Raw genomic sequence first — 25,892 nt, 5'->3', positions numbered from 1 at the left:
GGTTTTTTGTTAAACAATTGAAGTGCTTAAAAGCAAAAACTGAGTGTATTTATCCTTTCCTTAATCCCTTCTTCAACTAAACTTAACTGTGTGCCCAGCCCCCCATTTATGTTTGAGAAACTGATTCACCTGGATGTTTATTTGATTGTCTCCCTTTACCAAACTGCAGGTAGAAACATATCCACTTATCATCATTGTTCCCTTGCACCTAGTCCAATGCCTCGCCCCCAAAATATTTGTTGAATGAATTAATGAACCATGTCAGGCTCAAAATGCAACCAGCTTTTGAAAACTACAACTGCTTTCTACCTGCTACTTTTGGAATTTAAGGGAGATCAGTTTCCATCTCAGTATTGGGCTCACCTAGCTGGGCCCAGTTCACCAGCACTTTCCATTTCTTTCCTTGTAACAGCTGGATGAGGTTGATTCACCTTCTACTTATAGGGGGGGCAACTTGCTCATTTAGTCAAGGTCAGGAGAGTCATAGGGTATGTGAGGGGAAACAGTGAGTCCTGTGTGCACATAGGACGTGATGTTTGTGAAGTAAAATGAGATTGAAATGGTAGGCTGCAACCAATGAATACTGGGCCTTGGAAGTCTGATTAACAAGTTACAAATGTATACTTCAAGGTTTAAAGTTGAAGAAAAAATGAGCCATTGACACATTACCCAGTGTGCTTTAGGAAGATTAATCAGATTGTTATTTGGAGGAAAAATTACAAGATTGCACAGGAGGAATATGGGTTTTGAAGTAAGACAGGGAAAATTTCACAATGATTATCTTTATTTACTGGCTGTGTGAGCTTTAGCAAAATACTTAACCTCTCTGAACCTGAGTTACATTACCTGTAAGATGGGGCAAGCAATACTTACAGAGTTCATAGGGATTAAATATAATCATGTATTTAAAAGGGTTGGTAGAGAGACATTGTGATTAAAAAAATACAAAACAAAACAATAATAATTTGCAAGAGAGATACTAGAGCCAGGATGATGATACAGAGACACAACTAAGAAGTAGTGACAGAGAAGCTCATGGGGGAAGAAGAAGTGAGCTGAAGAGGGTGTCTGTAATTACTATTTCAAGTGTAGCTGCATAGAGCCTGGACTCACTGTCTTCTGTGCTGCTTGGGCATCCTGACATTCCACTGTGCCAGGATTTCCCAAATTTCACTCAAGTGTTCTTATAGATGATGTCTCCCAGATTGCCTAGGAGCAGAGACTGTTTCCTAGTCATCTCTGCAGCCCTGTCTAACATATTCCCAGGTCCCATGTAGTCTCTTAGTAAACGTTGGCTGATGGTAAATAGCTCTTGGCATTTCAAACAACTTTTTTTCTAAAAAAATAACTTATTTACTCTCACACCTCTAGAGATCAGGCTAAAAGATCAGCACTAGATGCAGTGACAGGGAAAACACAGTAAGGCTATTTATTTATTTGTTATTTTTTTCTGCCGCACCACGCAGCACGCGGGATCTTAGTTCTCCGACCAGGGATGGAACCCGTGCCCCCTGCAGTGGAAGCACAGAGTCTTAACCATTCGACCTCCAGGGAAGTACCAAGGCTAATTATTTAAAAGAAAGCTTTTTGAGTTTCTGAAGTTTCATTCTAAATCTTTTCACTTTCTTGGGACATAACCTTGATCTTGAACAGTATGGTCCAAATTAAAAATGATAAACAAGGGCCTTGTTCCTTTATGCTCACTCTGACCTCATGTTTATAAAAGCCTCCTATGCAGCTTTTTCTTTTCTTTTTTCCTTTTGTGTGTGTGCGTGTGTGCGCATGCCTAATCTACCACCTTGTGTTTGGTTTTGAAACTTCGATTCCCTATGCACATACCTACGTACAACATCCTTTCACAGCATTTCCTTATGTAACTTGGGAAAATTTATGATGCTTTTGAAAGTGAACTTCATGCTAAGAATATCACATCCTAAGAATTCAGCCCTTGCAACTTCAAACGCTGCTGAGAAGAAGGAAGAAAAAGAGGCTTCTGAAGAATCAAACAGTAACTGCTAACCTTTGCGGAATATTTGCTATGTGCCAGGCACTCTTTAAGTGGATTACAAATATTACCTCACAAAACACAAATGAGAGAAAGGTGGTGGAGAAATTGGAACACTTGCACTGTTGGTGAGATTGTAAAATGGTGCAACTGCTATGGAAAAATTAAAAATTACCATGTGATCTAGCAATCCCACTTTGGGGTATATATCCAAAAGAATGGAAAGCTGGACCTAGAAGAGATATCTGCACACTAATATTACCTGAAGCATTATTCACAAATGTCTATTCACAACAGACGTTTGGGAAGCAACCCAAATGTCCACTGATGGATGAACAAACAAAATATAATACATGCATACAACGCAATATTATTCAGCCTTAAAAAGAAAAGCCTGACACATGCTACAGCATGGATGAACCTTAAAAACATTATGCTAAGTGAAAAAAGCCAAACAAACAGGGACAAATATTGTCCACTTATATGAGGTACAGGGAGTAGAACGGTGGTTGCCAGGGGCTGTGGTGGGCAGGTGGGGGTTGTTACTTAGCGGGCATAGAGTTTCAATTAGGGGGGATGAAAAAATTCTGGAGGTGGACGGCAGGGCAGTTGCACAACAATGTAAATATTCTTAATGCCAATGAGGTACTTAATGCCACTGTGCACATAAAATTGGTTAAAATGGTAAACTGTGTTATGTGTATTTTACCACAATTAAAAAGAAATCATGTAAAGAATCATTCATGTACAGACTCAAGACTGTACTGGTGGGGCTACCAGCCTTCCTTTTTGATGCATGTGCTAATAAAATCTACATATATCCCTCCAAGAAAAAACAGTTAAAAACAAACAAATGAGGTAAATTAAAGCGTGGTAAAGCGTGGTAAATTAAAGATGGCCATAAATTCTTTGCTACTCGTTCAATTAAGAGGAGGAATCTTCCCTATCTCCCCTTGAATCTGGGGAGATTCCTTGATTAACAAAATGTGACAGAAGTAACTTCTACTCCCAAGGCTAGATCATATGAAGTCCTGTCCTTGAGCTTCCTGCTGTATGGCTTGGAACAGCTCACTTTCTGCTCTATTTCCGAGTGTTCCCTATCAGAACCCAGCGATTTGCCCTGAGAGATCCAAACCAGAGGGAGAAGACCATGTGTAGGCACTCTGGTGGATAGCTCTAGATGAGCCCCTAGAGGGCTTACACCTTAAAGTGCCTACAATATAATCTCCATTGGAGCCCAAAGTTAACTAAAGTCTCAGCTGACATTGAACTTCAAATGCATGAAACCCCAATCTAGAACTGCCCAGCTGAGCCCAGTCAACTCACAGAATCCTAACAAATTATTTGTGTTAGCCACTAAATTCTGCAGTGGTTTGCTATGCAGGTACCACAATGATGTCCATTTTTACCTAACAAACCCAAGGCTTAGAACTGACATCTCAAGGTCACAGAGCGAGTACTCTATGGTTGGTTGAACCTGCAGATGTGGACTGCAATACGGAGGACCTACTGTAAAGTTATAAATGAATTGTTGGCCCCTAATCCCAGAGGTATTCAAGGGTTACCTGTACTTAGGGGCAAGAACTCGGGATTTGACGGGTAAAAATCTGGGTTTCTGTCTAGCTGTGTGACACTGAGAAATTACCTATGTAGACATCGAATGCTGCCTGCCATTTCAGTTAGCAAAGAATGGTGTGGCCGTCAAGCCATCAATCACTGCAGCTGTCCCTGAAGGTGCACCCTACGGGGAGTCAGGATGGAGAAAAACAGGATTACAGACCCTAGACGCTTACGGTACATATCAAAGGAATGATTTCAATAAGCCCAGATTCTCACATCTTCTCACACATAAAAAAGAGCTAAAGTCACTAATTTGACATGTCTGTTTTTTCTTTAATCAGCAGTAATATTTTCATGTTCAACTACCTGTTTTTGTTTTGCGTTTTGTTTTTGTTTTCTTTTGCAAAATCTCCTACATATCTTGGTTCCTCCCTTACCTCTTCAGAACAGTCTGTCGGAGATATCTGAGAGGCTGTCTCCCGGGCTCAAGTCCTCAGCAAGTGCGCTGAATAAAACATAATTCTCAACTTCCAGGTTGTGCATTTTTTTTCAGTCCATATCCTCTCTGAAGATAATTTTTATAAGGGAAAAAAAAAAAACGGGTTAAACTGACTCCTGCCCATACGTCACGGTGTCAGGGAGTTTTCAATGAGACAATGATGTGAAAACCCTTTGGAAACTATAAAATATTGTAAATTACGTGTAGCGACAATGCCACAAAAGTAGGGAAGGGCTTATTTAACATTGACATCTTTAACTGCCCCACCCCCCCAAAAAAAAAAGATTTTCTGTTTTCAGGTGAACGAATTCTGGAAATATCGCTACTGGAACCTAGCTCGCTACTTTACAAAAGAGAAACGCGAAGACCGAAAGCTGACCCAAAGCCAACAAAAAACAAACCACAGAATCACGAGCATTTATCGGGCGTCCGACGCTAGACGCTTTGGGCGTGGCGCCGCTGTCACGTGAATGAAGGACGCGCCCCCAGCGCGCTCCGAAACGCCACGCTTAACATGGCTGCCGGGCCTGGACACCCGCGCCCCACACCCAGCATGGGCATGGGGAGCGGGCCTAGCCCGGGATACCAACACTCCGGAAGTGCCCGAGGGGCGGCGGAAGCGGAAGCGCCCCGGCGGTGGGGGCCGCGGGAAGTGTATGTTGCGTTTCTCCCTCCCTCCACCACTACAACAAACGGAGGGCTGGCGTAGGTGAGGCGGCGGCCGGGTGGGCCGGGGGCGGGCGGCGGACTGCAGAGCCCGGGGTGCGTGCGGCGGGTGGAGGCGGCTGGATGGGGCTCTGCGGCCCCCGACCGCTCGGGCTCTTGGTCTTCGGCCCCTTTCGGGCCTAGAGCTCCCCGAAGAGCCGGGATTGGGTTTGTGGTTCTTGGCCTTCTAGGCCCTGGTGACAGGGTTTGCCACCTTGCCTGAATCTGGTCCAAGATCCCAGGATACAGAACCCTCCCTGAGTCTTGATTTTCTCAACAAAATGGGAACTTTTGGCCTGGCCAACTTCTGGGACCCCATCCCACTCTGGGCGTCAGAAGTTCCACGATTTTAACGTTAAGTCAGTGTTTAAGCTCGTGTGTTAAGGACTGTAGTCAGTTTACTGAGGAGATATTCTGAGCAGGACGCAGTGAATACATCTTTGAGAGGCGGCCAGCTAAGGGATCGGAAGCCCGGAGTTCTAGACTTACCTCGTCCACCGACTCACTCTCTGACCTTGCCCAGGTCCGTTACCCTCTCTGTGCCACGGTTTACGTATCTGTAAAACGAAGGTGTTGGATGCTTATGATCCCCCTCCTAGCTCTAAAATCAGGTTCTCAACTCCCTTTCAAGGAATCTTACCTTAGAGACAGGCCAGAAAAGCATCTCTTCCCTGCATTTTGTGTAGCCAGGATGACTTATCAGAGGTGTCTGCCATGTTTCTTTCCAGGCGCCAAATCGGCCAAGGGGAACTGGCACTTCGTAAGGTTCCTATGTTTCCTGTGTAGTGGAAAGCTCTGTCCTGAAGACTTTGTTTTAGAAACCTATACCAGCAGTGTAAAACACGCAAATGTGAAACATAGGAAACCTTTGTTTTTTATCTTAAAACTGCTATTAAATTGCTGGATTACCTTCCTATTTCTGGACTGGAGATTTCTCATCTGACAAACGAATAAGTTAGATTAGGTCACAGGTTCTTAATCCCCTTTCCCATAGTCTGCACGAATGAAGAATAAAATAATGGCTCCATAAAGCCATGATTTTCTGGGGGAGGGAAGAGGTGAGGTGTGGAGAGTACATATTATGTAGCCATATAGATTGAAAAACCTGTGCTTGTAATTTTTAACTTTTTTTGACAATTACTGGTCTAGGTTATCACTAAGGTTCTTTCTCTTTAAAATTTGTGATGCTGTGATTCTTATGTCCTCTTTGGGTAAAGAATATAGACTTGTGTGTTTGTTTAAATGACTGTGTGCCTGGAAGTACACACTTTAGTTAAAAAAAGATACACAATGGGAGAAGAAGGAAAAGCTAGATTACAGTAAGGAAAAGTGACATAGTGAAATAAAATTGAACTTGAACTAGAGTTAAAGACATGGATCCTTGTTTCAGCACTGGTATTGATACTTTCTGGGTTTGTGACTTTGGGCAAGGCAGCTTACCTCTCTGCTTCTTACTTTCCTTATCTTGGAAAATGAAAGATTGGACTGGATGACTCCTGGACATTTTCAGTACTATAATTCTGTTTTCTTATTTGTTTTTTATCTGACCAGCTTGGTGGATGTGGTGCGGCATTTCTTTAGGCAAGAGAGGCTGTTCTAGGAAGTAGACATAGAAGATCTATGATGAGGAATGGTGTCAAATTGACATGCAATATTACATTGATACGAGCAAGCTGAAGCCAATACAAACTGAAGAAGGGTGTTAGAAACCTGAAGGGCAGGGGAGCCCTTGACCAGATAGGATGATTGAAGACATTGGGAAGTTTTAAATGGGAGAGAGATATTTTTGGTGAGGTTAATGAAGGGGAATTTAAGTTATAGTAATTGAAGTGGCTGAGTTGTCAGAAACTGTTGGTAGAATCTGTCTCTACTGTGAGACTGTAAGCTTCATGGGAGGAAAGACTTTGTCACCACCTAGCACCTAATAGGCAATAAAAAAGTAGTCGAGTGAGTGATTGGTTGGATGGACTGATGAACAGATAGAAAATAACAATTCTCTGGAGAAACTCCTTTTTAAAAAATTGCTATTAATTAGATACAGAATGGGGAAATTGATTCAGCATTGTGAAAGTTTCATAAAAGAAGAGGTCCCTAAGTTTTCTCATTAGTTGTAAGGTAAGTCGGTTTATCGCTGCCCTATAAAGTATGTTAGTAAGAGACAAACACGTACCTTGGAGGGTCCAGTGTGATCTGAGTAAGAGAGTAATTAGAAGAATAAGACAGGGATGAAAGAGGATGTTGACAAGATGGAACAGGTGTAAGAAGATTTCTAAGGTGTGCGTAGGGACTAAAAGAATAGGTTTATATAGGACTTTTATAGGTATCAACGATTGTCAGAATTGTGTACAATACATGTTAAAACCTCTATAATGAAAGTAGAGAATAAAAAGGAAAATGATTTTTGCAAGCAAGGAAATGTTGGTGCTCCTCAACAAGAGGTTGAAGTAGCCTGGAGGGTTAAGGTTTAAAAGATAAGGATAAATCTGGGAGCAACCAGAATGAATTAACTTAGTAGAGGATAGTGTAGTCTAGTTTGGGATAGGAGGAGATTTGAACCGGCAGGTTGCAAGGAGAGGAGCACACCTATGTGTTAATGAGAAGGACCTTCCTTACCTTGTTGGGTTTCTCAAGTTTAAAGAATGCTCAGAAACAATTCAGGCTTACTACTTAGAACATACTTGGGCCACTAGGACAAAAGTGATGCTTCCTGTGGCTAAGGTCTGCTAAACAGCCAGCCACAGGATGACTGTAGGAGACCCAGGGCTGCTGTAGGCTACTGTGTGTGAGCCAAATTAGATGGACCACAAGCTCTAATTTGTGAAGGAGGGTGTGGTCAGCAGCAGTTCTATCAGAGCATCGAGAAGTGCATCTCCAAACACTGGGGCATAGCTCTGGAATGTAGGCAGCCAGCCGAGGTGCAAAGGATTGACTTGATGACAGGTTGTATAGTGTAGGCTGAGAAATCTGAATCCCAGCCTGAACTCTGACACTTAATATAAGCCCTTGGCAAGTGACTTATACCCTGTGGTTCTGTTTGTCCATCTAAAAATTGAGGGACCAGCCTTGGATAGGGTCCTCTGGATGAGCTTCCATGTCTCTGTGAAGCCCCTGAAATTATATATGAGTCTGGGTGTGTTTTGTTTTTGTCTTGGGGGGATGTACAGCTTTCATCATAGTCTCAGATGGGTTTGTGACCCACAAAAAATTAAGAACTGTGTGACCCTTTAAGTCTGTGAAGGACTCTTCACCTTTTAACTTTCTGGGATTCAAAATGATATTTCTTTGAGGTTTAGAATCTCAGCCTCCAGGACTTGCTGACCCTAAAAAATGACACCTAGTGCTGCAAAATGTAGTCTCTGCATATTTATACCCACTTGTTATTTATACTCACCTCTCCCTTACCCTCCATAACTCCTCTGCTAGGCCCGTTCCTATGTGTCATCTTTATCTACTGTTGATAACTGGAATTCCCTCTTTTCCTCTTTCTACTTGCTGCTGCTTTGGACCTTCTCTACCTTATTGAGTTTCTCAAGTGGTGAGTGGTGATATTTTGGAGATAGGGGTAGGAAGAAACCAAGACACAGAAGACCAGTCATGGCAGTTTTCTATTCTCACCTGCTTTTATCCCTCATCCCACTAAAAGACAAGCAATTGAGAGAGAACATGCACGTATAAGAGAGACTCCGTCATCACTAGGTCTCCGTCTTTCATGGTGTTTTCTTTTCAAACAGGGATACCAGGCCTCTGTACTCAGTGCCTGGGATGAAATGCTCTCAGCCTAGTCCAGTCATGTATTTCACTTAAGAGATGATGAAGCCAGCTTTAGTTGAAACAGTTGTGTGGGGTTTTTTTGTTGTTGTTTGTTTTTTTAAGTAGAGTTTGAATGGTGGTGAGGGCAAATAATTGAGTCCTTGAATGAGCCTTTTATCTCCTTAATATTGCCAGGGGCACCTACTTGGACTGGAGAGGACTGAGGAATTTCCTCCAGCTATGGGTCCTGAACTGTTAAAGCCCCTAGATGTAAGATGGCGGTCTTATCCTTTACCCCAACGTTCATCTCCACAAGTCCCTTTCCCACCGAAGCCTTGTAGCAGGGGAGTCACTACTCCACCTGCTGCCAAATAAATAGCTCTATGATCAAGTTTTCAGTTCTAGATGTGATATGGGAACTATGTTACAATTTCACCTAAATTTTTGTTGTAGTCCTCTTAATTTAGGCCCTTTGGTAGTAGTGTTAATGCATAGTAGGTTAAATGGATCTTTGTGGGCTTGCTGGAGACTTAACCTAACCTCTCTATAATGTTGTATAATGTCATATCTGTGAGTAAATATTTTTGTAAGTTCTAAACAAGGGAACTTTATATAAACTCAGTGATATTTAAGGTGCAATCTATTGGTTTAAAATTTCAAGTGTATGTTGTGCACTGGAGCTACTAAATCTGATTCACACAAAACCACAGTATTGCAAAATAAGGAGCAATAAAAGGTGGAGTCATAAGATGAGGGTGGAAATTATTAAGTGGTGTGGATTTGCTGAAGGAAAAGAAGGGGGAAGGACCAAGAAGGATTTTCACTTAGAGGATGAAATCAAGAACGTGGTATCCATGAACGGTTAGAGTTGTCAAAGGTGAGGGTGTAAAAGGTGAAGCATGTGCTAAATAACATAGCTGGAGAATTAATCCATGGTTGGATTGGTCTGTACTGGTTTATAGCCTTGTCAATGTATTTGAATGCCTCAGTGTAGCTAATTGTTACGTGTTCCTATTGGAGTAAAGTATGATTGCATTTTTGCCAGGGTTACAGGCTTGTTTCTGAGATCACTGAGTGCTGTGGTGGCAAAAATAGGAGCGTGAAATGGTTCTTAGCAGCCTTGCAGCTACTGGGCACATATGGAATAATGGAAAGACTGATGGATATTCACACATCAGACGTGTGATTTGTTATCACCCAGTGGCAGGAGATTGAGATTCTCTTCCTTTTCCTGGCAGAGACATGATCAATATAATACTATCCAAGTTGCTATGGGAGAAGCTAATGTTAGTTAAGTCTCACAGGGAGCTCAGAAGAGGAGTTTAGTAGGGGACGTTTTTTCAGAGGACTTAACGTTTAATTAGATTTTGAAGGCAGAATAGTGGTTTTCCAGGCCAAAAAAAAAAGGAAGGGAAGAACATTAGATTTAATAGCTTACTAGGAATAAAAGATGAATGTTAAACAAATGGATGAACTGGGATACTGGTGTGGCTGGAGTGAGCAAGTGATAAGAAGTGAAAGATGAGATTGGAAAGGTGGCTTGGTCAGGTTGGAAAGATTTTATCCTCTGCAAACTAGGATTTCTTGTAGGCTGATTTGGTTTCTGTTTGATCATGTGTATTAAATTTCTATAAAAACAAATTCAGTGAACTGTAGCTCATGTACCTACTCTTTGCAGAATTCCTTAAGTCCATACTACTAACTGCCTGTTGATATTAATCCACACACAATTCTAAAAACTTATTTCTTTGGTTTCCCAGGCCATAGCTGATTAGAAGCAGCAAATTAGAGGTGCGTGTGTGTGTTTGGGTGGAGTGCAGGGAGAAGCAAGCATGCTGACACCAGTCAGAAGTCACAGTGCATAACCTTTCAGTGAGGGGAGAAGAGACCAGAAAACACACACACACACACACACACACACACACACAAGAAATAAAAGAATTCACTTAGCCTTGTAGTTTGCTCCCATATGCTGCTGAAGCAAAGGAACCCCAGAAACTCCATATAGTTCAGGAGTCCTTGAGACTATATTGCAGAATATAATGTATATTCAAATGATAACCTCAGGTCATCAAGAAAAGATTACACTTTTATTGCAACTCTGTAAGAAAATGGAAGCATGGGGTCCACTTTAGAAACTTTTGATAGTAACAGATTATAATAAAGAAAAAGCATTGGTGCATAAAAGGGAGCAAACACTGTTTAATCCAGAGATTGACAGATTTGCGACAGCAATTCTTTGCATCACTATAGCATGATTAAGCTCTGAACTCTACAGTTCTCTCACTTTGAATCCAGATAAGGTTTCCGAATTTTACCAGAGATAATTGATAATGCTGTTTAAAGGACACTGTTTTCACATAGTTCCCTCTTAACCTGATCTGCAAAATAAAACAAACCTCTGGGCAGAAGTTCGCTCATTTGACTTTTATGTTATTTCCCCCACTCCGTTCCTCTTCCTTTCTCTTCTTCCTCCCTCACTAAAGCTTATTTTAAAAACAAACAAAACATACATCTGATACATAAGTGAATTAACCTCTGCTCCTTAATACTTATGGGAGAGGGTGAGGGAGAAGGGTTGTTTTATTCTTCCTCTGAAATTGCATGTAAAATTAAGTAGTTTTTTTGGTTATTGCTTTTTGTGGAGAAGGTTAATAGTTTTTTTTTAATCAAATTCATAAAGGGATATGTGACCCACCAGTGAAATCTGATCCCCTCATTTTATAGGTGGGAGAAGGAAGAATTTAAAAGGTGATTCAAGTTTATAGAAGTAGTTTGTGGCAGATCCAGGACTAGAATCCAAGAGTCTTCTCCTTTCTGCTGTGTTGGGGCAGTCCTAGAATCACAAGCGCCTGGAGTTGGAAAGGGTTTTGTTTGTTTATTTTAATCTTATCTTACATATGAGGAATTTGATGCTTGGAGAAATTGAGTGAATTAGCTAGGAAGCAACAGAGTACGAATAGAATCCAGGACTCCTGATTCCTTGGATTTTTGCTCATTCTAAGTAATGCATTTTTATCTCTACTGCTGTTCAGGAAAAAGATGTTCTGTGCCTTTTCGTGTAGTATTTTTATTAATTTGAATGTAGTCTGTACCATTGTAATAGCACTACCTTTGTCTGTATTCTAAAATAAACATTGTTTTACCAAGATAATTTCTGCATCTGGGTTTCGTGTGTTTTAGTCTATTCTAATCACTGCTTGCTTTCAGGTCTTTGAACTCAAGTAACCAAAAGGAGAGATTTGCTCTTTGATACTGGAGATAACACAGCAATGGGTCCACGAAAGAAAAGTGTTAAAACGTGTCTCATGAACAATGATATTCCTGAAGAAACAATATCAGATGAAACAAAGGACTATATGAATCAACTTTCACATGAAGTGCTTTGCCATATTTTTAGGTAAGATTTTGTTTGGTTGATTTTCACCTACATGGAATGTATAGTATAAGTAGGAGCAAATGCTAGAGCTATGCTGTCCAATATGGTAGTCACTAGCCACATGTGGCATTTAAATTAAATTAAATTAAAGATCCAGTATGGCTAGTGGCTACAGTATAGGACAGTACAGACAGTGAAGATAGAGAATATTTCCTTTATTGGAGAAAGTTTTATTGGGCAGCCATTATCTAGACTGTGTTAACATTCCAGGCTTCTTGGAATTCTTACTGACTGATAGATTTGTTGACTTTTATTATTACAGTACCTTGTGTGTATGATATAAAGCAGTGTTTCTGACTTTTGGATTACAGTCCACAGTGAGAAACACTTTTGCTCTGTGTGCACATAAACGAAAGGAAATGAAAAAAGTTTTGTGAAATAATACCCATCATTGGTATATGCAGTGCACACATTAAAGTTGTTTTGAGGTAAATTTTTTTCAAAATCCTTTTTTAACACTATATATATATATATATTTTTTTTTTTTTTTTGCGATATGCGGGTCTCTCACTGTTGTGGCCTCTCCCGCTGCGGAGCACAGGTTCTGGATGCACAGGCTCAGCGGCCATGGCTCACGGGCCCAGCCGCTCTGCGGCATGTGGGATCTTCCCGGACCGGGGCACGAACCCGTGTCCCCTGCATCGGCAGGCGGACTCTCAACCACTGCGCCACCAGGGAAGCCCTAAAATTATATTTTTATCTAAACTGTATTATAACAATTGTTAAAGAAACCAGAGACAAAACCAAAAAAACAACCAATGAAACCCTTTCATTATAGTTTCTCCTGCTCTCTTCTTTCATTATCCACTCAAATAAACACATCCTAATATACTTTGTCTCTGGAATGAGAGACCAGAGTTTGATCCTGAGTCTCTCATTTACTATCTCTGGACCAGTGATAGATATAAAGATGTTATTATAAGGATTCAATGAGATAATGCTTTTAAAGCACTCAATACACTGCATGGCATAAACACTTGGTAAGTGTTAATGGTTATATTGTGTTTGCCTTTTTTCATATTGCTGCATGGTCTTCATAATTATCATTTTAGTCACTGCTTTCTATTCCACTGACTATGAATGATAATTACCTTCTCTTGTATTCTTTTGTCTCTGTTGTTTCTAATTTTTCTCTTATATAATGCAACTAATTTATCTAAGCATCTGAATTTTCCATTATTTTAGATTATTTACCTAGGGGAGATTTCCATATTTGAAGTTCCTAGAAAAGTTTTGAATTTTTAAAAAATTATTGAATATTTGCAGATTAAGAAGTTTTAAAATCGTGATAGCAGAGTTATTTTAGGGAACTATGGGCACTTTATTTTTCTTTTCCAGTATAAATTTGTATTAGTCTTTATCTTCTGCAGTTTGTTATTATGTGACACAGTATAGTTTTTGTTCAGTTCTATCTGGGAATAGAAGGCCCAATTAAACTAATAGACTTTTTTTTAACATAACAGGATAATACTGTAGTTCATCTGGCAGGAAAAATTCTGTAGCCAAAATTTTTCAGAAAAAGAGTCTAACCCTACTAGATGTTCAAGTGTATTCTAAAATACACAATAATTAAAGATTTGGTACGGGAGAAGATAGCCAGACAGTTGGGTAAAACAAACTCCATATATAGGCTCCATATGTAGATTCAAATATACGTGGGGATCTAGTTTATGATAAACTTGGTATTCACATCAGTGAGGAAAAGCTGAGTGGATTATTCAGTGATGATGTCACAACCGAAAAACATTTGAAGAAAATAATAAAAGCATGTTCTCTCTCTCATATCTGACAACTATATTCTAAATGTATCAGTGAATTAAACAATGAAGCTATTAAAATACTAGAGGAAAGCATAGGTAAAATTGTTTCTAGGGATGTGTGTTAGATGTTTGTTGACTAATGGTAGGGCATATTATGAACAAATTTGATCATATTTTAAATTGAGAGTGGATTCGATTTTGCGGTTCAAACAGAATATAACAGTAGAAGGAGTGGAATCAAATAGAAGGACGTTACCCTGGTTATAATGAAAAAAACATGCAGCAAATTGGCAGAATGTAAGGAGAACTGTGAACTAAGCTGAGTACTTGAATATGGTATTCTAAAAATAAACATTTATTTTTAGGCTTCTAAAGTTTTTATCTGAGGACTCATTTTGTAGTCCTTTAATAACCATTTAGCATGTTTTCATGAAACAAGAAAAACCATGGCTTCCTTAAAAGAAACTTAATCTTTGCTGTACCTGCCATGTTAAACACATCTTTTCGAAAATATGTTTGATCTGCCTTTTGAACTCCAGCTTTTTGACTATGTATCTGTGGAGTAAAAATACATTCTTTTTCTGAGGGCAAATATAAGATAATCTCCATAAGATTACTGATGTTTGTATTTCAAGGGAGTGTAATATTAACTCAGGCAAATACTTTGGATAAAAATCAGTGATTTGTGGAAAAAAGTTTTAGTGGCAAAACTTGATTTAGAAAACAAATTCAGTTTTTCATTGTTTATAAAGTGTATAGTTATATAGTTTCTGAAAAGTATCCTCATATCTAAGTTATGGAAACTGTAAATTAAGTTGGCAATAATGCTTTTTTGGTAGAGAATTTGACTTTATTTTATTCTCTTTATTTAAATAGTTATAAAAGAGAATGCAGAGGGGCCAGAGGTAGAAAAAAAATAGAGCAGAGAAATATTCAGCAGGTATACCTGGACTTTCCTTTAGAATTAGCTTAATTTTTAGGAAATAGACCCAACTGTTGACATCCTTGCTCCTACTCTCTCAAATTATTTAGCTGTTGACTTTTTTCTGGTTAACTTTTCTGAGCCAATTTCACCACTTGTAAAGTGGAGTAACAATAGCACCTACTATATCAATGAGAGTTGTATCAGGAAACAAGATACCCTCGGCTGGAATTTGAAGATAACTTAATGAAGGGATCATTCAGAGAGGTGTAGGTAGGGTTAAGGGAACAGGAAGAGATGCTGAAGATTCATTCAGCTAGGGGACTAGCAATAGCAGAAAGCCTTTGCCCTGCCTTCCGTTGGCCAAAGTCACCTCATAGTCAGAGGGGTGGGGAACACAGCAGAACAGAGAAGAGAAGAAAAAGGATTGGGGGAGGGCTGTGTTGCAAACAGGAAAATAACCTAGCTTGTAGAAGTTGTGAAACAGTGACTGTAGTACAGTGTCTGTGACACAATACCAGCTCAATAAAGGGTAGCTTTTGCCTTTTTTTTTTTTTTAATTAACTTAGGTCTGTTGAGAGAGAGAGATATATATTGGTATTACTGGAAACAACAAAACTAGAGGTTAGTTGAAAAGCTTCATGAAGGAAGAGATAACAGGGGAGGTCGGAAAAAAGGAAATTGTAATTCAGATGAGTGTTTTTCACTTAATGCTTATGCAATACTTTTATTAGAGTATGTGAGTAAAAGGTAAAAGATCTAGGGGAAAATGTACACTATAAACTTAGTATACATATTTGTTCAAATTGATCAGTTCTCTGATCTTTTGTACATTCCCTTATCACTATACCTTGAAATGTACTGAGATTTTTTTATCCTTCCTTTCTTTTTTTTGGGGGGGATTTTCTTTGTCCTTAAAATCAAAAGGAAAAAGGCAGGATTTATCACATGCTCTGTGGAGGGAGCTCCACACTTTATTTGGATGCTTGAGTATTTGCTGATTTTTTTTTTTTTTTAGTAAAAAGGTATGTATGCATGTTAATCTTAAAACTCGGTGAATATTACTGAAGTCTTATTTTATTTGAGGGGCAGGAGAATGGAGGAAGGAAAAAGTAACCTGTCAGTGAGATGAAGTACTTACCCACTTGATAAATATGAGTTTCTTTCTCTTACAAAGGTACCTCCCTCTGCAGGATATCATGTGTATGGAATGTCTTTCCCGGAAGCTAAAGGAAGCAGTCACCCTATATCTGAGAGTTGTGAGGGTAGTGGATCTTTGTGCAGGGCGATGGTGGGAATACATGCCGAGTGGTAAGTAAATTTAGCCTGTAATGTACAGTGGAGCCCCACTGGAAACTACTAATAATGTTCCCATGAAAAGCTACTTGTTACTTTGGGATAGGCAATCTAGGCACCTTGTAGGTAGGGAGGCAGGATTTTATCTAAATTTTTTAGGTTAGTTTAGGTTGATGAAATGAGTTTTGCCTGAGGCTTTACTGTTTTAGTGGTCTGTTTTCATTTCCTACTCCTTAAGAAACTACATCAGTCTATTCCACAAATATATGACTGGAAAATACATATTGAGACTTTGATTAGCTAAGTATATGTCTATCACATTTGACAAAGTGTCCTTTCTTCCATGATGCAGATTTTCATGCACCCTCTGGTTAAACAGATATTTATCAATTTTTGTAAAGCTGCTCTAGTTGTAGGTCACAGAAATTGCACTTCTGGAACTTTCATTTCTTTAGCACTTTTAAAAGGCCTGTGCTAGGTCTTGGAGATTTCTCAAATAATGCATTGGCCTTGCGTGTGAAGAACTCAAAGTTAGTACCCTAACCACAACAAATGGACCTCAGGTAAGGAGACCACCAGAAAAGAAAGTTCATAACTTTAGTTAAGCAGAGCACACCTCAAAGGGGAGAAATAATATTAAGGGCTAATCAGGCTTCTTTTCAGTTAACACCAATCTGTTAATTATTCTGCTTTAGTTAATGTTGTTTAGCAATTTTGAATATCTTTTTAAACTACCTTTCATCAACAATATTCAGATCCTGATATTTTGAAAATGTGATTAAGCTATGGTGCTGGGCAAAGGGGAGGGGTCCTTAATAGAAGTGAAGGGCTGAGGAGATAATTGTCTTCTTCTGTTCTATTGTGTGGAACAGAACAGACTGCCTCTGAAATACTGAGATATTGTACAGTTTGGGGTGCTGCATAAGCTTTCAAGAGGGTCATCAGTCAACTGATAACTCTTATCAGTTGGCCGGAGTTATCACTATATCTTTTTGTGAAGAACATTGCAGAGACTTGAGGCTAGAACACAGCTTGATGGGAAGCAAAGCACATTTGTCTTCAAATACTTTAAAGAAACTATCGTAAGGGAAAAGCATTCATCATATTGCAGAGACAGCAGGAAAGAAAAAATCAGGGCAATGTGAAAAGGACTGTCATTTCTTTTATTAGATTTTCTTTAACGGAGGTTAGGCCAGTAGGAAATATGGACATGGGGTTAATGCACTACATAAAGAGATAGGATAGAGCTCCCATGTGGTGCAATCTTACAATTAAAATCTCTGCCCCGTATCAAATTAGAGAAGAATTTGTCTGCACATTGCTGGCTTCTTTTAGACTGTGATAAATACCTGTGAGCCCAAGACTTCCCATCACTGCAACAAATATAAAAGAGAGTCAAAGCAAAGTCTCTATGGCCTAGAATAAGGTCTTACTAACCCTGCTTTGCTAATGCCACCTTGGTCTGGTCTCTGGAGTTTATACCCTGATTCTCTATATAATAATGCTAAATAAGGTTTTTATATAGCACTTTTTGGTTTACATATATGATCTCCTTGGACTCTCACACCATCTCTGTAAAGAAGGTGGAGAGAGGCAACGTGTAATGTACAACAAGAGAGGATGGACATTGGCAAAGGTCACATTCACTTTTTACATTTTTAAATAGGGTGATAAACCTTTTCATTGGGTTGTGAGAGTAGATATGTAAAATGATTAACACATTGAATCGTTTAGTAGAGTTACTGTATAAGACAATAATAAGAACTGTTATTATAATTAGGCCAGGTAATCTCTTGAGGTCCCTTCTTACTCTTCATTTTTTTGTGAATCTGAAGCTAACATAGCATCTAGACTAGCCCTGTACAAGCAGAACAACTTTTGAAAACTGTAGTAACACTTAATGGTTTGGGACTTCATTTTTATTCTTGAAAATTAATATTTTTATTTATCATTAGTGAGTAGACAGTTAGCTTTCTGGTGGCCTCCATTAAAAACAAAAAGTAAGATAATAAAGTATCATCAGTATGAGACTTATCTCCTTACTTACCGCACCAGCAACTTGTACTGTGGAAGTAACCTGTATCTTTCTCCTCCCATCTGGTTGTTTCCCACTGTGGAGCACAGCTGGCCTCTCAGATAAATAGTTTTCTGTCAGTTCAGCATCCTCGTAGTTTGGATTGCTTATGCTCTCTTAGCTAACTTGCATCCGTCTTTTTCAAAAGAATGAGTTGTCTAAAACGTCCTGGGAATGATAGTTAAACACAGGATAAAGTAATTATTGGGAAATGGGTAACTAAGAGAACGCAGTTTGAGATGGGATTTGGGTTAGAACTGTGAGCTTCCTGAAGATGGGATCCTATCTTACTTATTTTTTTAGTTGTGACCTCTCTAGAGCCTAGAGGTTTTATGGACCAGAGAGTACCTTTGGGGGAGGAAGGTGGTGGCCAGAAAGGTTGTCCGTCCTCTCACATCAGTCAAGTAGGTCCAAGTCATCTGGTTTAAAAGTGTGTTGTTCTTAGTTGAAGATTTATGTGCCTTAAAAGCAGGAGCAACAACAAAAAAGAAAATAGTAAATTAAAAGTTTCAGCTGTAAAGTATCAACTCAGAATAAGTGGTGTTCCTGACACATTTCCTCTGTTACTAAGGGAAATATTTTCTGTTTAACCATTTGTTCAGCTGTAGTGTTAGCCTTATGAAAATTTTAAAAGGAAATCTTTTTTGTTATTGTTTTAACTTTTGATAAAAATTACAAGTGCCTATAAATTTTGACCAACAGAAAGATGAACTTGGCTCTAAATACTTGTGAACTTCTTAGGCTTCACAGATTCCAGTTTTCTGACACTATTGAAGAAGATGCCAGATGTTGAACAGCTGTATGGCCTTCACCCTAGATACCTTGAGAGGCGAAGGGTACGGGGCCATGAGGCTTTTAGCATTCCAGGAGTTCTGGAAGCTTTGCAGGCATGCCCGAACTTAGTGGTGAGTGCACCTGGTTGAACATTTGACATCAACTAATTGATGAAATATTAAATTAAAAGAATGATAGAACATGTTCAGTCACATGAAAATTTCATCCACAACGAACTTTTAAGTTCCACTGCATGCTTAGCATCTTATGATACACAAATAGAAGCTTTGGATGCTAAATTAAAAGCCTTTCTTGTGTTTGCTTTGGCATTATTCTGTAGGGTGTGGAAACTTCTCATTTGGAATTGGTAGAATCTATTTGGACATACATGCCACATGTTCATATTTTGGGGAAGTTTCGTAATCGTAATGGAGCATTTCCAATTCCTCCTGAAAATAAACTGAAAATTCCTGTAGGAGCCAAAATCCAAACTTTACATTTGGTTGGTAAGTACATGTTTCTTGGGTTGCTTGTGACTCCTTGAAATGCCATACAACTGAATATTCACTGAAAGGGAACAATGAGGATTTTAGAAACGGCTTTGCTGATTGATGATGGTAAAAGAAATGCTTGTGAGACTTGTATACAATTTTAGATTTCCCATTAAAGGGCCCCAGGGAGTGGGGGGTTGGCGGCAGACAGGTAGGTGAGAGAACTACTATTTCACAACCAATCTGATCCCGTTTTGATAGGCAGTTTGGGTAGTTTTGAAAGTTGGGGTTTTTGTGTTTTTGTTTCTTTTTTGTTTATAGAATGGATTTGGGGTAAAATGTGGATTGGGCATAGAATATAACTGTCTTGTCTGGATCTGTCTCACCCTTGCTACCCTTGGGTTTCCTAGTCGGAGCGACCATCATCATGGTAGATGCTAAATGTACCTTTGTGAGTTTTGCATCTTGAGTCCTAATCTGTACCTCACTTCTTCTGCTTTTCTTCCTTTGGACTAATCCTCAGTTAGTACAGTGTTTATGCATAGTTCAGTACTAAAGCCAACTATGTTTTTTTGCGTGGACCAGGTTAAGGTGTAATCCTTACAGTAGGAGCATTCTGCAGAATTTAGCTTTCAAAGAACCAACAATTTAAGTACTCCCAATTTTGCTTTCTCTAGTTGCTATTGCTAGCAGGGCTTCTACTGACTCAAGGTTAAAAGTTATATTAAACTGGTTTTGCCAGCTACTGCTTTTTAAATGCCATCACCCTGGATCCTTGTATTTCTCTCCGAGAATTGTGTCACTTCTTGGCTGTTCCCTAGTCTACAGTGTTTAGACTCTTGGACAGGTTCCTCAAACTGCTTCGTACCATAAGAATTTTCAAGTTACCCATGCTCTGTCTCCTTCCATATCTCCTGACATCCTCCCACTCTACAACCCCTTTCTTCCAGAAATGGTCCTCTGCAGGTATGATTCCTAGTAACTCTGGAAGAGTTAGAGTTGCAAGAAAAACTTGTGTGTATAAAATGTAGAAGTACTTTTTAAATCCCATCTTCCCATATGCCTTTTCTAAAGAAATAATAGTCTGTTTATTGTTTTCTTAAACTGTTCTTTACAAGCCTGTTTTAAATAAGCTTATCTTCCTACGTGTTAATTAGGTAATTTGTTCTGATGAAAATATACAGGAAGGATATATTGTTAACTTGAAAAACAGACTATTGAACTTATACACAGAATACAGTCTTTTAGTGGTTTTCTTGTTTTTTATTTTTTTGTATATATGCTTTAGGGGTGAATGTTCCTGAAATTCCTTGTATCCCAATGCTAAGGCACCTTTACATGAAGTGGGTAAGACTCACTAAACCACAGCCATTCAAAGATTTTCTTTGCATCAGCTTACGAACTTTTGTCATGAGGAACTGTGCAGGTAAGGGTACATAGTTGTGGTGGAATTATACACATACTATTCTAAAAATGTCCTAAAGCAAACTCCATAGCTACATTTGTAAGTGAAATTATATTATGCTATTACTGTTTATGTCTGTAACTTACCTTATGAAGGTAAATGTACTTTTTGTTTTAAAGACAGTAGTCATATGATTTTTCTTTGACCCTTAGCAGAAAAAATAAGGTGTCAAAATGTCTCTACATATTTCTTATAGGCACTTTTTATAGGATTGTTTTAATAAATTTTTTTTACTTTCTTTGTCTCTGGCCTCCTGATCATTCTGCATGTAAATAGTTGTCTGACCTAATCTACCTTAAAGCATAAAACACTGCTTTTATGATACTACTTTTCTGTTCTGAAACCTTCAGTACTTCTGTTGCCCTAGTGTGTCAAGTGGGAACTGTTCTGCTTCAGAATTCATAATACCCAGGGCCCCTCTTGATATCCTTATTTCAGACTCCTTTCTAAGGTACTCCTTTTATTGTCAGGCCTGCCTACTCACTGTTCCCAAACAGCCATACCAGCTTTCGCCTGAGTGTTTTTCCGTATTATTGTTTCCTTGTCCTGCGGTTTACACTTCCTTCTTCCTCTTCACTTGTATATATTTTTTAAGTTTTGTTCTTCAAACTTTCTTTTTTCTTTTTTATGTAGTATATCAGATCTTATTTTTGTACCTGATATGTTCTGCCTTTTTATCTTTTTTATAATTATTCATGTTAGTTTTATGTTTGCATCAGTTGCAAGCTCTTTGATGGATAGGATCCTATCTTTTGTAATCTTCCATAACACCTAATATAACACTGGTCACATAGAGAGATGTTTAAGTCATTGAGCTGTTTGTTAGAGTGAAGGATCAAATTTTCAACTTGCCTTTTCCCCTTATTTATTTTGAGCTCAAAACTATTGAAACTTCAGGGAATTTACAAAAAATACTAAATCTCCAACGTTACTGAAAAATCCTTATGCTGAATAAGTATGTGGTTAACAGACTAATACTCTTTCCAATGAGAGGTATAAATTGCAGAGAGCCAGCCACTTGGCTGTCATTTTCAGACATAGAATTTATAAGTTATTCATTTCAGTTGCTGATTTGAAAAATCATCTTTATAATTTACATTGTTCCATTGAAATTGTCTTTCTCCAGGACCCACAAACTCCTTGAAATATGTCCCTTTAGTAACAGGCTTAGCCTCTGCCCGCAACTTGGAACATTTGGAAATGGTTCGAGTTCCTTTCCTTGGAGGTCTTATCCAACATGTAGTTGAAGACAGTTGGAGATCAGGTATTCATTTTCCTTTAGTTACTAAATATTTTAAAAAATCAGTTTAAAATTTAGTAAGCTTTTATTTAGCTTCTCTTCTGAGTCTTTATAAAAGAAAATGCTTGTTAGTAATTGTATTTTCTGTCTGATGTATTTAGTGAAGAATAAGTAACCATGAGTGTGGCCAGTATTCATTTCCTTTTTATGCAGTGTTAAACCTTCTCAAAATAGTAGAGTGATAAGGCATGTTTTCTGGCTTGTTAATACTTATTGCTTAGTTAATAACTCATGTTATATTTGGACTCTTTCTGAGAGATGTTAACAGAGATATCCTAGTGCCTTTTGCTGGGAAGAGATGTTTTTTGACTTAGACAACTTAGTTCTACAAAAGAACTTAGGCATTAGTAATGTTAATCTAACATTTGCTTAATACTTATAGTATATAAAATGTTTTCATGTTTAACAGTTGGATATTAGGTCCATCCATCAGATGTTGGCTTTTAAAAGAAAAAAAGATTTTACTTTCTAGCTCCCATAATTATATTTTAAATGATCATATGTAGCATAACGTGCTCCACGTTAATTATCTCCTCACTGCAACAAAAAGACCAAGAAGTTTAGCTATATAGATAATTAATAGTTGGGATCAGAAAATGTAACTGTGAATATCCAAAATATAAATGAAAAATTATCTAGTACCATTGGTAACAAATAGACATTCTCATTAATACTGTTAAAATATGAGTAAGTACATTTTTAGCATTTTGTCAGTTAATCAAGTCTGGTACAAGTGCACTTCATTAGATGGTGTGAAGGGGATGGAGACTTCCTCAAGATCAACAGCATATTTTTTTTTTTTTTTTTGCGGTACGTGAGCCTCTCACTGTTGTGGCCTCTCCCGTTGCGGAGCACAGGCTCCGGAGGCACAGGCTCAGTGGCCATGGCCCACGGGCCCAGCCGCTCCACGGCATGTGGGATCCTCCCAGACCGGGTCACGAACCCGTGTCCCCTGCATCGGCAGGTGGACTCTCAACCACTGCGCTGCCAGGGAAGCCCAACAGTGTAATTTTTATTCCATGGCTCTAGCTAACAGGGTAAAATCAGAAAGGAAAAGAATGCTTGGTGTCAGTTTATTTACCTCTTGTAAAAATAAAAAGTAAAAAATAAATTTAAAAAATGAAAGGAAAAGAAGACCACAGTGCAGTCATTCATTAGAAGACCTGGAGAGAGGTACCAAAAGCTAAGAGTTTGCATAAAGGGCCTAAAAGAGCAGCAGAGACTTTTCTTCCCTAATAAGTGTTTAAGAATGACTCCACCTTATATTTTACTTAAGGAGCCAGCATACCTCACACAATAGTTAATTCCAGATGATTCATAGATACAAATGTAAAAAATACAGTTTTTAAAAGAAAACTCAGGAGAACGTCTTCTTGACCTCTGGTAGTCAAAGATTTCTTAAATAGTATACCAAAGAACACTTAGCATAAAGAAAAAAATTGGTAAACTGTGCTAACGATTTTTTTGTTCATCAAAAGGCAGGAGTAAGAGAGTAAAAAGCCAAGCTATAGAGTGGGAGAAGCTATTTGCAATACAGCTGACAAAGGACTTGTATCCAGAAAGAACTAAAATTAGTAAGAAAAAGTCAGAAAACACAATAGGAAAAATGGGAAAACATTTTGAATAGAAAAAATTTCACAAAAGAGGATATCTAAATGGCCAGTAAACATGAAAACAGGATAAATTTCACTAATCATTAGGGAAATGCAAATTAAAACCACAATGTGATATACAAGCACTAAAATGATTACGCCTAAACAATTATCATCTAAAGTATGTAGAAATGCTTTACAGACAGTGCTGTGGTCAAATGGAAAAATTATTGTTTTTGTTCCTTTAACTAGGTGGTTTTAGAAATTTGCACACTATTGTTTTGGGAGCTTGCAAAAATGCACTTGAAGTAGATCTTGGTTACCTCATCATCACTGCTGCCCGTAGGTATGTTTCCTCTTCCCATTGTTTCTTTTGTCTTAGAATTATGTTTTTTCCTGTTTTATAAAAATTGGTGGGAATATGTGTTTGAAGTTTGAGCATGCCTTTTTCAGATTTAAAATACAAAGGAGTTGTTTAAATAGCAGTAGGTTATCACTTAGTGGGAGTCTTCTGTTACAACTGATGACCAACTGAGCTGCACTCCAGACCTAGCAAGCTTTGATGGGCGTGGTCTTATCAGAGAAAAGCAGTCAATTATCTGGAAGTGCCTGAGACTCCAACAGAAGTCAGCATTGATGCTTTGGTGTCAGCAGCTGGCTCAGGAGCCATTGTTTTAACCTCCAGATGGTTTTCCCAGTTGTTTTAGTTAGTTGGTGATAATATTTGCTATTCAGAAATCAGTGTTGTAAGTCAGCTTTTTCAGAGTCCTGACCTTTAACATCTTTATATTTTTAACCTATTTTCACATCACTTTATGCCATGTTTATTATTTCCTACATATCAAAAGTCTACCTCTACTTTTACTTTTATAATACTTAAATTGAATTAACCATTTTTCAATTTATTAAAAAACAAAACTCTCACTTTCCATCAGTAGAATATTAAGAATATAAATACAACAAAACTCTATCTAAGTTTAAGTGAGTAAATATTGTTACTTACTATAGAACTATACTCTTTGTTTAAATGGGACTTAATACTAGCCTAAAAAAGATATTAAAGAAATGCAGATTCTTGCCTTGACTTAATCAGGTTTAAGAAAGTACCAGAAAGGATATAAGATTATAACAGTGTAACTCATTATTATTTACTGTAACTTCAGTGTACACGTAAGGCGTGTCCGCACTTTATAAAATACCCTTTTAAAGGAAACATCTGATATTTTTTAGTGGAGGGGGGAAAGTTGTTTGCATTTGACACTTCAGTAAGATAAACTTCTTTCAGAGCCTTACATTAGGAAGTACCTTTGATTCTGATGGCTTTCATTTTACTTTTATATGTATCTCTTTGTTCATAGGTTACATGAAGTTCGGATCCAGCCTTCCCTAACCAAAGATGGCGTCTTTTCTGCCCTGAAGATGGCAGAGTTGGAGTTCCCCCAGTTTGAAACCCTTCATCTGGGATATGTAGATGAGTTTTTGCTGCAGAGTAAGAATCATCTCATTTAATCCCTAAAATTGTTGTCAGGAACTTACTTGACAAAGTGAACTCTGAATTGGGATGTGCCATTATTTTCTTGAATATAAAACAGCTTAAAATCTTAGGTGCTCTCACTTCTTAAAAAATTTAAACTTGAAGTGTCAGTGATTTTTTTCTTTCTATATTGCCTCTGATTTCAGCATATTATAGAAAGTGTAGTGATTGTCTACCCAAAAAAAGATCCTTATTTACATCTGATATTGTGTCCCCTTTGCTCCCCAAGTTTCTTTCCCATTCTGCTTCATTTTTTTCACAGAATGTCATCCCTGGTTCCATTTGTTGAATTTGATCTGCCACACTTCTTGAAGCTTTTGATGGTCCTCTCTGATGAGGTCCCATTCCCTGCCCATGCTCTTCATTTCTGTAATAAGCCCACTGGGGGTTCTGGATTTTCCAGATAGTGTGAGCACATAATGGTCAGTATTCGTTTAATGATGATTGCTGTTGGAAGGCTTGTTCACAGCATTTTCTGGAATGTATTTACAATTGGGAACTCATTCCTTTGGGTTTGAATGCATGTCAATTCATTATTCAAACTTTTTTTCCACATGACATTAGTCAGACATGCAAAAACATTTACACCTTCAGCATGTTTTTATTTTTGCAAGAATTAGTTTCTTACCCATGTAATTTGTAACAAGTCTTCTTAAACTCTCATTGTCATACCAGATGACATTTTTTCTTTGGATCTAATTTGCATTGTAGAAGAACATAAGAAGG

General features: G+C 38.3%; 1 protein-coding gene across 6 annotated transcripts in view; it reads left to right on the top strand.

Moving 5' to 3' along the window:
- Positions 1 to 4,707: 4,707 nt before the first annotated feature.
- Positions 4,708 to 25,892, top strand: part of FBXO38 (F-box protein 38) — a 52,450-nt gene continuing 31,265 nt past the window's right edge. For 3 of the 6 annotated variants that reach the window (XM_082837175.1, XM_082837174.1, XM_082837170.1), the window contains exons 1-9: positions 4,984 to 5,292; positions 11,730 to 11,919; positions 15,818 to 15,951; positions 18,752 to 18,915; positions 19,125 to 19,290; positions 20,564 to 20,701; positions 21,867 to 22,004; positions 23,885 to 23,978; positions 24,991 to 25,121. In XM_082837175.1, the coding sequence (XP_082693301.1) occupies positions 11,792 to 11,919; positions 15,818 to 15,951; positions 18,752 to 18,915; positions 19,125 to 19,290; positions 20,564 to 20,701; positions 21,867 to 22,004; positions 23,885 to 23,978; positions 24,991 to 25,121 (1,093 nt within the window). In that variant the 5' untranslated portion in view covers positions 4,984 to 5,292; positions 11,730 to 11,791. Of the gene's footprint in view, positions 4,774 to 4,983; positions 5,293 to 11,093; positions 11,920 to 15,817; positions 15,952 to 18,751; positions 18,916 to 19,124; positions 19,291 to 20,563; positions 20,702 to 21,866; positions 22,005 to 23,884; positions 23,979 to 24,990; positions 25,122 to 25,892 lie in introns of those variants that run through there. The other 3 variants (XM_082837171.1, XM_082837173.1, XM_082837172.1) reach the window with 3 other exon arrangements.

This window comes from Leucopleurus acutus (genome assembly GCF_964270905.1).
Source record: "Leucopleurus acutus genome assembly, chromosome: 3".
In the NCBI taxonomy this organism is placed as follows: domain Eukaryota; kingdom Metazoa; phylum Chordata; class Mammalia; order Artiodactyla; family Delphinidae; genus Leucopleurus; species Leucopleurus acutus.
Note: the sequence above shows the minus strand (reverse complement) of the source record. Positions and strands in the feature narration are given on the sequence as shown.